This window comes from Sander vitreus, chromosome 21, assembly GCF_031162955.1.
Source record: "Sander vitreus isolate 19-12246 chromosome 21, sanVit1, whole genome shotgun sequence".
NCBI lineage: Eukaryota > Metazoa > Chordata > Actinopteri > Perciformes > Percidae > Sander > Sander vitreus.
Genome location: NC_135875.1, coordinates 5,898,952 through 5,911,672, shown reverse-complemented (window position 1 = coordinate 5,911,672; position 12,721 = coordinate 5,898,952). Strand labels below are relative to the sequence as shown.

General features: G+C 41.1%; 2 protein-coding genes across 2 annotated transcripts in view; both read left to right on the top strand.

Moving 5' to 3' along the window:
- The first annotated feature begins 874 nt into the window (after positions 1 to 874).
- acsl5 (acyl-CoA synthetase long chain family member 5) lies at positions 875 to 10,332 on the top strand. Its single transcript, XM_078278660.1, has 20 exons — positions 875 to 1,030; positions 1,102 to 1,213; positions 1,481 to 1,545; positions 1,626 to 1,727; positions 1,839 to 1,938; positions 2,301 to 2,479; positions 2,598 to 2,630; positions 2,726 to 2,777; positions 3,923 to 3,996; positions 4,096 to 4,173; positions 4,303 to 4,437; positions 4,843 to 4,977; positions 5,073 to 5,168; positions 5,927 to 5,999; positions 6,656 to 6,744; positions 7,174 to 7,290; positions 7,519 to 7,662; positions 7,753 to 7,854; positions 7,965 to 8,036; positions 10,104 to 10,332. The coding sequence occupies exons 1-20, from the start codon at positions 875 to 877 to the stop codon at positions 10,239 to 10,241; spliced, it is 2,052 nt and encodes a 683-aa protein (XP_078134786.1). The 3' UTR covers positions 10,242 to 10,332.
- Positions 10,333 to 11,684: 1,352 nt separating this feature from the next.
- Positions 11,685 to 12,721, top strand: part of LOC144535881 (ankyrin-3-like) — a 178,456-nt gene continuing 177,419 nt past the window's right edge. The window contains exon 1 of the mRNA XM_078278637.1: positions 11,685 to 11,997. Coding sequence (XP_078134763.1) covers positions 11,962 to 11,997 — 36 coding nt within the window. The 5' untranslated portion in view covers positions 11,685 to 11,961. The remainder of the gene's footprint in view (positions 11,998 to 12,721) is intronic.

The following is a 12,721-nucleotide window of genomic DNA, read 5'->3' as shown; positions in this document are numbered from 1 at the left end:
TCATCTGCTGTGCACACACTCCACCACATGCCTGCCTGTCAACTGGGAGCAGAGTGGAACACCTGAGAGGACCGACAGCAGGTAGGAGAGCTGAGGCATTAGACATTTAAATCACTAATAATGGATTTGTCAAATGAGCGTACAGTGGCCAAATTCTTTTTTATATAAATGAAATCCTTTTAATTATGGAGTTTGCCAGCAGGTCTATATTTTAATCAATCAGAAAATAAGTGAAATGGCTCTACAATGGAAACATTGATGTTTCAGACTGGAAATAAGTGGCCACGTTCACTTTCTTTCTTATTGCGTTGACTTTAAATGCTGTTCCACAAATGCCATAAAATGTGCTTGTTCCCATTCAGACTCTGGGTATGTTCTCATAAAATAATTAACCTTGACCTTTAGTGTAGTTCCCAATGACACACGGCCCAATCTGTCTCAAAGGTCAAGTTAACTGAATTTTTATGCTTATTAAGAAGATGATAAAAGCTGCATTTGTGAAACCTTCAGACATGTTTTTAATCTCATGCAGCGTCCTGTTTTAACGGTGTATAAATACTCAAACATTGTGCTCCTATCACTAAGTATAGACTGCAATGTTGTTCTGAGTGTTCATGGCGTGGACTCTATCTTGGAGTGATTATCAATAACTGTTGCACAATTCATGTTGACTTTGCCCTCAAGTTATTATGGGGACAGTATCGAGAGCAGTGTCAAGGAGCTCAGAATTGCATAATAGGACTGTATATCTTAAATATTGCCAAGTTGTAAACTGAACTTGGTTATGTTCAAGTGCTAAATGACTTATTTGTATGTGATGAATAATAAAGTTTCTCTTAATACAGAGTTTTTGTGTCCCAGCAGACCTTGCACCATGGAATTCCTTTTCCAGGTTCTGTTCTCCCCCCTCTCGACCCCAGCCATCATCTCCCTGTTCGCCCTAGCAGCTGCCACCTTGTTTTACCTCAACTCCAGGCCCAGTCCCCTCCGCAGCCCCATTGACCTCAAAAGGCAAACTCTGGGCATTAAGGTAAAGAGTGCCACGTTTTATTAGTACAGTATTGAACAATATTTCTCATCGATTCTGCTACACTTCCTCAGGATGGAGCAAGAAAAACTGCGTTGCTTGAGAATAACAACAACCTGATGTCGTATTGCCATGACGACGCCAAGACCATTTATGAGGTCTTTCAGAGGGGTCTGAAAGTTTCAGGTGACGAAAACATTCTTCACTCTCATTGATGGCTCTCACAGGACGGGCCTTTATGCCACCAGCGTTTTGGTGTTGTCAGTGTCATTAGGATGCTGATACGTGTAGAAACAATTTTTTTTTTTTTTAAATGGTGCATTACATGGATGGTAAGAATAAGACCAAGTGTTTACAGGCACGTCTGTCTGTCATCTAAAGGTATTGCTGTGGAGCTTTACTATCAATTAAAAGAAACCAATCGTTACATGTAGTTTTAAATGTCTGTTACAGGTAACGGACCATGCTTGGGTTACAGAAAACCAGGAAGGCCTTACCAGTGGCTGAAGTACAAACAGGTAAAACAACATGCAAAGAGAGAGAGAGAGAGAAACTGCTGTGCTCCAGCTGACCTTTCCTCCACTTCCTATGTATGAAGGTGTCTGATAGAGCGGAGCACCTGGGATCAGGTCTTCTTCATAAGGGTTTGAAGCCGAACACTGACACTTTTATTGGCATCTTTTCTCAGAATAGACCTGAGGTGAGTGTGGGCATTGCTGATGCGATAATGGGTGTATATATATATATATTTTTTTTTTTTTTTTTATTGGTTTGAACAACGTCCCGTAAATGCTGTCTCACTGTTTTTAAGTGGATTATTGGTGAACTGGCCTGTTACACCTACTCTATGGTAGCGGTCCCCCTGTACGACACCCTGGGTCCTGAAGCTCTTGTGTTCATTATCGACCGAGGTAATTGGAGCTTTTCTTGCACTCTTAATGCTGCTAATTAGAGTCTAGTAACTCCTCGGTTACCACAGGGACCTGTGTCGAGTGTCCTCTAATCTCTTAGTTATTTACCACACCAGCTCCTTAAATCTGTGCTTCATTTTTGATTATGTGATCACTTCTCGACAAGACAAAGAGCATGATTATTACAGTAGGTCTGCTTATATATTTTACTCTGAATCTTTTTTTAAACTACCAACATCAGTATTGACAAATTCTAAGTAAAATAACCCTATCTTGCATCATAATGGCACTTGTGTCAACTTTTGCTATTATATCATACTGTCATTTTACCTGGTGATACAGCTTAAATTTACTTCTTTCAGCGGACATCTCCACAGTGCTTTGTGACAATCAAAGAAAAGCAGAAACACTGCTGCAGATGCGGGAGAGAGGCCAGACTCCAGTTCTCAAAACCATCGTCATCATGGACCCTTTCAACTCCGAGATGGTCGAGCGAGGAACCAAGTGCGGGGTGGACGTTGTGTTGTTGCAGGATGTGGAGGTAATGCACAATTAACAAATAAGTGGTTACTTGTGAGTCATTGCTTAGCTTTAGTTCTGCACAAGTAATACTGTAAGAAGCACAATCATTGTTGAAAATGTGTTTTTCTGTTCTCTAGTCTATGGGGAAAAGCAATCTTCAAAAGCCCGTTGTAAGTTTTTCATTCTGTTACATTCATGTAATCCATTTTAGGGGATTAAACAAGCTGCATGCTGTTCTGATGTGCTGATTTTATGTTCCCAACAGCCACCAAAGCCGGAGGACCTCGGGATCGTTTGCTTCACCAGTGGCACTACAGGTGATGATTTTGTATTTCATTTGCAGGGTTTGATTTTATAAATCGTAAAGCAAAGGAGGCTGTTGGATCACTCGGAACAATCCTGTGCCTCCATGATGTTTGAATCTTACACCTGACAGCACAGACTGAGCAAGAGCAGCCATGATTGAGATGATTTTTAGCCACGCCAAAACTCGGGATGGCAGTGTCGGTTGGTAGGTCAACCACACATTACATCTGTTGACATTTTGAGTGAAATGTGTCTCACTATTATGGATCGCATGAAATTTGTACTCATTCTTGTATCCTGCAGGATTAACCCTAAACACAAGGTTGATCCTGATTCTCCTCTCCCCCCCCCCCCACAGCCATCTTATAGTCAATTTATCCAATACTTTTAGTGCTAACTAAGATGTGCACCTCTTGAGCAGGTTAGCATGCTGATGTTAGCATGTAGCTCAAAACAAGTACAGCCTCAGAGCTGCCAGCATTGCTGTAGCAGTGACACAACTCATCTAGTGTAGATTAAAGCTTTAGTGCGTAACTTTTTGACATTAACGAACATCCGTTACATAATTAAGACTATCAGCTCCACACAACTCTCTGTTTCTCAGTATGACTATGTTCAGAAGATTGTGTCGTCCGGTGACTTTCCCGCGCAGAAACTCGAGTGAAGATAATTACCTCTTCTGAAGAGGTGTGGGGTTTTTAAATCCTCCGTGTGTTCCTTGGCTACTAGCAACTGTGTGGGGGCGCGTGCGCAATCACGGAAGGCTTGGGGCATGTGGACGCACTGACAGTGTTATTACTTCAGTGTTATGAATTCCTCATGGGGGGGCGGCAGAAACTACGCACTATAGTTTTAATTGTTTGTCAATTAAGTTATTAACTACTTGTGTGTATGGACGGATTATGACGATAGTCCCCTGGGCACAGACCTGCAGAAGGCTCCCACCATCTTTCCTACATAGAAGCAACACAGGCTAATGCATCTTGTTGGGTCTCCTTTTTGTGGTCGGTACGTGTCTTGAGTGACATTTTGGAAGTGAAGGCCAGGGGGCCCACTGACACTTGTGGCCCCTGCGCCTGTGTCGGGTAGGCCCATGCAGTGATCCATCCATGCTCATGTAGTATTAAAAGTAAAATGTGTCGATTCTCATTTTCAGGAAACCCAAAGGGAGCGATGTTGACCCATGAGAACATGGTCTCTGATGCTGCAGGTGTCGTCAAAACCTTTGATGTACGTTTTATAACATTTAGATGTCATTTTAAAATGAAACGTTTTGGCGCATGTTATGTTATGGGCGTATTGCTAACGGAGCCTCTGTGCATCTCACAGGCAGCAATTGTTCCATCTCCTGAGGATACCAGCATTTCATTCCTGCCTTTAGCACACATGTTCGAGAGAGTTGTACAGGTGATTGCTCCGTAATTTTTTTTTTTTTACATACATACACACACTCTCACTTTTCTTTAAGAACATAAGGCTTGTTTTTAAAAATGAGACTTTAGAAGATGACTTTGACTTTTGGTCTGTTTCTTGTAGACTGTGATCTATAGTGCTGGAGGTAAAGTGGGATTCTTCCAGGGAGACATCAGACTGCTGCCAGATGACATGAAAGCCCTGCAGCCCACCGTTTTCCCAGTCGTGCCTCGACTTCTCAACCGCGTCTATGACAAAGTCAGTGATTTGCACTATTGGTTGGATAAAACAAACATTGAAGTCTCAATTTCAGAATTTGAGATGATCCGCAGATTAAGCCATGATGAAAATCAAGATTTCATAATGAGCTCCAGCTCAACTTACTACAACTGTAAAGTCCTGCTTTAACATTAATGCATGAATAATCTAATATTAATAGTGCAGGGGACATTTTTCTACAATGTTTACTTTTTAATAAAAGTACATTTTCCGGATTTATATGAATATTTTTTTACTTCCACTGGTTTTAGTACTTTTACTGAAGTAAAGGCTCTGAACACAGCAGGTGATTTGTGTCAGACACAACGGCCCCCTCTTTCCTCTCATTCTGCTCTAAACATCACTTCAATGTTTCTTATTTCAAATCCAACATCCCGTCCCCAGGTTCAGAGTGGGGCCAAATCACCTTTAAAGAAATGGCTGCTGAACTTTGCCGTGGAGAGGAAGTTTGCTGAAGTGAGGAAGGGCATCATCAGGAACAACAGCATGTGGGACAAGCTCATCTTCCACAAAGTTCAGGTACAGTACTGCTTCTAGTGGAACAAACAGCAGATTGTTATAAAAAAAAATTTATAAAGTCACTGAATGTAAAACGTGTTCAATCTTGACTGTAGGAGTCTCTGGGGGGACGAGTGCGTGTCATGGTGACGGGAGCAGCACCCATATCTCCCTCTGTGCTCAACTTCCTCAGGGCTTCTCTGGGCTGCCAGGTACTAAACATTTATCCAGCTAATCCTTTGCAAAATGCGAAATTCAGTTCTCTAAATCAGATCTTCAACAGGGGGTCCGGGGCCACTAGAGGGTCCTCAGTTACTGCAGGGGGGGCCCACCAAATTATTTTAAGTTTCTTCATAAATGAAAATGTCTTAACATGAATCCAACATATTAGCAAATATAAATCAGCCCATTTGTGAAGAAAGCTAACATTGATGACAGGCTTACTGGCCTCTAGGTAAGAAATCCCTAAGGTAGCCATCCACAGATCCAGTTGATTGAAGGATTCGCTGTGCCACATGTATTTTTAACATAATTGATACAAACATGGCAACAAATATTAATAGCTTAGTATTCTATGCACTAAAAAGGTATGTGTAAAGGCTTTAGGCTGCCCACATGTTATTGTAGGCCCGGTTTAATATGCAACTTAATTTTACACAATATTAGTAGTGGGGGGGGGTCCCTGCTCCATCTCACTCTCAGTTAAGGGGTCCTTGGCTTAAACATTGAAGAACCTTGCTCTAAATGCAATATTTTCTGAGGTCTAATTTGGCTTCTTTAAATACAAATGATAAAGATGTTGACCCAGTTTCTTAAAGCAGCCATGTACTTGAGGGTGTATCGAACCTCTGTAAACTCTGAGGTGTTAGTGCATATTAACTTTTGTGTTTGGGGGAGTAGAGATTGCTCAACAGCGTCCAGCTGGTATTGATCACTTCATGTTCTTCCTCTCTGTGACTGGTACTCTCAGATCTTTGAGGCGTACGGTCAGACGGAGTGCACAGCTGGCTGCACCTTCACCATGCCAGGAGACTCCACCTCAGGTATGCAATGCAACCTCGCATGTGCCCACAATCATATGTACTTTCTGCTACTTTATACTTCAACTCCACTACATTTGAGGGAAATATTGTACATTTTAACTCTACTAAATTTATCTAACTAGTAACTTTACAAATTAAGATTTGACAGACCTAACGGGATATAAATTGAGCGTACACGATAAGTAGATATTTCAGATATTTGATTTTTTTTTAATGACTGATTAATCGCTTGCATTTTCATGTAAAATATCATGGTTTCAGCTTAATCATGACTTGCTGCTTTTCTGTCGTCTTTAAAACACAGTAAACTGAATAATCTTGACAATGAATGGATTGATCAAGAAAATAACCATCAGATTAATCCATAATCCTTAGTTGCAGCACTCTATAGAATTGTTTTAAAATGAGCTCCACCTTACACTGCTTTAATGCATACATAATCTAAATGAGGTACTACTATTATAATAGGTTTGTACATTTTCTTGATTACTTTTACTTGAGTAACATTTTAAATGCAGGACTTTTACTTGGGTATTTTTATGGCGTGGTGGTTAAGTAAAAGGGTCTGAACAAAAGTTTAGACAAACTAAGCATATAATTGGGATTTGGTATTTAAATAAGCAAGAAATCATCTATATGTGATCTTTTACCAACAGGTCATGTTGGGGTGCCGCTGCCTTGTAATGTTGTGAAGTTGGTGGATGTTGAAGAAATGAACTACTTCGCTTCAAACGGCGAAGGGGAGGTAAGATGATGGCAACTGAACAGGTGAGGTGCAGGAATACCTGGCTTCAGTTAAAATATGCTGCATTAACTATTGGCAGTTTGTTTGCAGTGTTGCCATTCATTAATGTATAGACGACTATCTCTGAATTACTTTTTAATACTGAATAAAAATTCAAGTTCTGAAGCTAAAAGGAACTTTTTTTTTATTTTAACGCTAGTTTGTATTCCTGCAATTTGTGAAGAGCAAATCCAGTAATGGCACATGAAAGTGTTTGTCTACAATTAAATTTAAGCCTAAAAGGATTACTTTGTTTCCTAGTATTGGGTGTCAGACATATGTTATCCTTTCCCACTGTAAAAAGCTTTAGGAATATGCAATGTTGAAGGTTTAAAGTAAAATGTATGTAATTGGTCTACTTGTCACACTTTTGTATTGTATCTTTTCCAGGTCTGTATCAAGGGTAGAAATGTGTTCAAGGGGTACCTGAAAGACCCGGAGAAGACTGCAGAGGCCTTAGATGAAGACGGTTGGCTTCACACTGGAGACATTGGGAAATGGCTTCCAGTAAGAATGAAAACCCAGATAACGGGGCAATTTATTTATTTATTTTTCTCTCCACTATATGTGAATGAGGCGACTGCATAAGTACAACTACAAGCTTTTCTGCACCAGATGCATAGTCTTTGAATCCACCTTTTAATCCCTTTCGTCAAACACTGAACTTATAATATACAAAGAGTTCCGTTACTGGAAAAGGTTTTGAGAAACGAATGTCCCATGTTTTGTGAATAGAGTGGAGTTCTGAAGATTATTGACCGGAAGAAGAATATCTTTAAGCTGGCTCAGGGGGAGTACATCGCACCAGAAAAGATTGAGAATGTGTATGTTCGCAGTGAACCTGTGGCCCAAGTATTTGTGCACGGAGACAGTCTACAGGTGAAACGGCATCTTTGTGGTCTGTGTATACAGTTGGTACGTTCTCACTCCCTCTGATAATCAAATGGTTTTTATCCCGTGTGTCTGTAGTCCTGCCTGATCGCCATCATTGTCCCAGACCCCGACATCCTGCCGGATTTTGCGAAGAATCTAGGGTGCCAAGGCTCCTTTGAAGAACTCTGCACAAACATGGTAATGCTTCTGTCTGTCACCTCACCTGTGTGCAGGAGGGCCTTTCTTCTTTCATGTCGTAGAAAACAAACTATTGGAATGCTTCTAACAGCGATGACTTTTGTTTACAGGAAATAAAGAGAGCCATTCTTTCAGACCTGACAAAACTGGGCAAAGAAGCAGGACTCAAGTCCTTCGAGCAGGTAACGGCTCCTCATGAGTTTAAAAAAAAAAAAACTGTATGCAAGTTATTTCAATTTAAAGAGATTCATCAAATCAGGCTTATGTATAGTTATGTACAGCTAGACATGATTCTTACAATAGTCAGAATTTGACAAATGTAAAGAGTAACTCAACACTTAAAGGCGTGATTGAATACAAAACCGATTTTTACCTTGTTATAGTTGAATGACAGTTTAGTGGGTAACTAGGACATACATAGAACCTCAAAATCCCATTGACCCCTCTTTCCTCTGCAAATTTCACAATTTGAAACTGCCTAAAAATCTCAACAAGCCGCGTAGTTGACGTCAACTCGGCGGCTCCTCCTCATTTGGCTCTAGTCTCTTTGTCACGCCCAAACATTTACATAGGCTACACCACTGACCTGAGGTCAGCTTAGTCTTCTGAATAGGTCGCGCAGATCTCAGAAATTGTATACATTGTTCATCTGCTATTTTACCACTAAATTCACTTCTGAGACTTTTTTTTTTTTTTTTATGCTTGAAATCAACTATGTAGAGGTCAAATATGGGCTGTTTTACGAAAATTGATGGCTACTTGCAAATTTTGTCTGACTGTGTCGGAGTTCAGCGGCTGTTGCTGCCTCGCCGCCCGGCCTGCCTTCCTTCACAGACCCCGGCCTGCTGTGAGGTAGATGGAGCTCCGTCGGGCTGCCAGGCGTGACGGAGCTCCAACAGCACTCCATACCCGCGCAAAGTCACCGTTTTTTGGGTTAATGGCCTACCAAACGCCACTGCCCTGACAGAGCTCCAGGGCCTGCAGCTCCCCCTCTTCCTGCTGAATGGCGTGTGTGTGAGAGCGTGGTCAGCGAGCTTGTTACGCCAGCAATCTCTTACCACAGGTTCCAGTTAATCTTATAATGGATATGTGTATGGAGTTATTTAAACACACGATCGGAAATAAACGCCTTTTGTCCGCGAGTCTCACTGATGGAGCCTGCGGCTGGATGGAGCTCTATCAATGAGAGCTAGCTAGCCTCCTCGTAGAATTTCTCTGAAATTGACAAAAATTCATTAAATTGCAATCGGACACCATAGTTAGCTTTATAAGACCTTGGGGTAGATGTTATATAAGTGGCGTGACGAAATTCAAACTGTAAATATAGCTACTCTAGTTATGCCGGCAGCCAGCCAGCTCCGTGGACCTCCACGGAGCTCCGAGTATTCCAGTAGTCCAGTACCCAGGGAAACGGTGACTTTCACCGGGTATGGAGGTTGCCGCTTTCTCGTCAGACTGTGTGGAGCTCCTAGCTAAAGTCCGACACGTCTTACTAAATTTGCCATTAGCCATCAATTTTCGTAAAACTGCCCATATTTGAGCTTTATATAGTTGATTTCTCGCTTAAAAGTCTCGGAAGTGAATTTAATAACGAAATAGCCCGACAATGTATAACTTTGCAGTGTCTGAAATATGAGACCTGCTGTCTCGTCTCCAATGTGTTTCTATGTGGTTCGCTCAAACCAATCAGCGCACAGCTCATCTAAATATTCATGATCCATATTTGGAAGAAAAGCTCTTGTTCCAAATAGAGCCATATTCACAGGGTAGTTGGGGGGGCCTAATAAAATAGCATTCAGGCAATTTTTAGCCCAACCAATGTTACATACCCTATTAGGAGACCTTAAGGAACAGTGTAAAATACCCTATATAATCATTCTATCACCCCTTTAAATTTGCAAACTGAAACGTTGGAGGTCATCAACCTCATGAACTCTGGTGCTTCACATTTCACTAAACCTGGCTCAGTTCACCCTCTAGTGGTTAAAAAGAGCAGTTTTTGATCAAAGAAATGTCCTGAAGTAACATTTAGACCATGCAGATGTCGACGGACTTGACTCACTGACCAGAAATACCCCGACTCTGTCCTCTTTACACCCACTGTCTTATTACTTCAGTAGACTGAGATGTTTGAACTGGGTGCAACAACTTTTGAACAACAGGGGCTTTATTCAGTTTGCATCTTGAACCAAATCTTGTATCCAAATGCTTTAACCATCTGCACCTCCTCCTCTTCCTACCTAATGCAGGTGAAAGACGTGTACCTCCACCCAGAGCAGTTCACTATCGAGAACGGTCTGTTAACTCCAACTCTCAAGGCCAAGAGGAACGAGCTCAAATCTCTCTTCAAGCCACAGATCGACGAACTGTACGCTAACTTCCAATAAATGTATACACCACTATCTATTTTGGTTGAACCTCTTTAACTTTTGATTTAAAACGGTTCACCTCTTGTGCCGCAGCACAAACATCCACAACGAGAACCTGACGTTTTGGCTTTAGAGTCCTGAGACAATGAGATTCTCTTAACTCGGAAAAACAAATGTTGCAGTGTAGCCTGGGAGTTAGCTGGCCAGACTTGTTGGCTACAAATGGAGTGAATTATCCTTTCACAATCCCGGTTGGTTGGTTGGGGGTGTGTGTTGTGGTGTGTGTGTTTTTGTCCACACTGCCCTCATGTGTTTCAACACATACATTGCAACATGTACTGTAAATGGTCTAAATTCAAACTGTTGAGAAAAGTATTGCACAAAGACGATTTAGCTTAAGAATATATATATATATTTTTGCTGCACAAAGGAACACTATCCTTCAGTTTATCACAGACATTCAAAGTCAACACATCTGGAGATGCATGTTTTCACTGGACAGGAAGGGGTCATCTGAAAAGTAACTAAAGCTGTCAAATGCAGTGGCGTTAAAGTACAATACCTCTGAGATGTAGTAGAAAGTTCCATAAAATGGAAACTCAGGTAATATAAAGTACCTTGATTCTGTAGAATCAGTGGTGGAAGTGCAAATACTCCATTACAAAAGTCATGCATTCAAGTTTCTACTTGGCCTAAGTAAAGATACAGAAGTATTGGCAAAAATAATGTAGGCATACTTAAAGTATTAAAAGAATGCTAGAAGAACTACTTATAATGCAGAGTGGCTACTGTCAGTGTTATACTATTATATGCATACAACTATTAATAGCATTAATTGGGTTAGTGAAATTGAAATATCGGTACAACTAGTCTACCTCAAAATTGTAGAGCAGTATAGCACTTGAGTAAATCTCATTATAGTACAGGCATTGTGCAACATGACCCGACACAAATTGCAACATAAACCCTTTCAACTGATTTGGTCTCAAAGTCTCTTCTATAACATAGAAATAGTCCAAGTGGTGGAAGGTATTACTGTAATCGGTGATGCCACAATTTACCATCGCTGCCCATGTTAAGTGGAGACACTACAAGTGAATAGGGGGAATGTTTTAACTAACAGATATGCCTATCACCAATTTTCCTATTCACCTGCAGTGTCTCCCCTTAACATGGGCTGCAATGGGAAATTGTGGCATCACCGATTTCCATATTTTTCAATACTTTGAATGGATCCTGAATGGACTGTTTTGTTATAGAGGACACTTTTAATGAGTAATAAACATTTGTCAGATTATCTGTTGCAATTTGTGGGAGATTCACCCCTTTGTTTCTCACAATATGCTTATAGGCTACTAGGCCTACAAGTTACATTCCCCACTGGGTATATGCTAGTCATACAGTCTTTGTAAAATACAGTAATGAAGAACAAGGTAATGCTGCCACCTTGTGTCGGGTTTCCTCGCTGGTTTCTCAGGGAGTCTCTCCGGGCTGCAGCTGGATTCTGATCCGCTCCACCTGGAGTTTCCACCGGGACGAACCGACGCTCTCACCGCTCTCTCCCGGTTCTTTTTCGGGACCGTGAAAGGCTCGAGCTAGCCAGAAAGTGAAGCTGCACTCAAATGCCACTTTTTCTTATGCGTTTATATTATTTTACATTCGTTGCGAGGATTTGGCTGGTTCCTTCTCAACTGCTGGGATCTTAACGTTACCTGTGAACCGGAGCAGCTTCTTCAACATGGCTTCTTCCGCCACAGGTGACCGCGAGGAGCAGGTAAGCGGACTTATTTTACTCGTGCTGCTGCTAAAAATAACTTAAATGGTCTACATGTTCCCGCTAAATGTCAGTAGCATATTAATCTCCCAGTTTGGTTTGTTGTCGTTGGTTGAGTTTGTGAAATACAAGCGCGTTATACCTCCAAGTTCCTGACTTGTAGTTTTATTTTCCTCTGCAGGGAAAATGTATCAGCAAAGTAGCCTGTATTATTACAACTAAAGCTATATTGGCCATTTACTTTGGCATGCAAATAGTGACTTCCTCTAGCTGTTACGGAAGGCTGGGTGTGTTTTGAGTAACGTTTTACTCAGTTATAACGTTAGTTTGTGATTCATTCAAGTCAACGGGAGTTTTTACTTTCACTTGGTGAAATTACTGCATGAAGTGACTCTGGGCATGTCTGTCTTACTACCATGGTAATACCAATTACCCAGAGAAACTTGGTTTACTCTTAAAAAGTTGTAGACTAGCTATATTAACTGGAGGATTGCCTTTAAGGACCATATCAGTGTGTGATTATAAAACCTATAGTGGCTATCACGTGTGCAGATCATTTGTTGCAAAGCATTCCATTTTTATGTTTATTAGGGCTGCACAGTTAATCGCAATTTTATCGAAATGGCAATATGGAGTAGTGCAATATCCAAATTACAGGGGGGGGGGCGCAATATTTGTTAAAGGCAAAATATGTGTCAAACCATTCTAAATTAAGCAGTGTGGT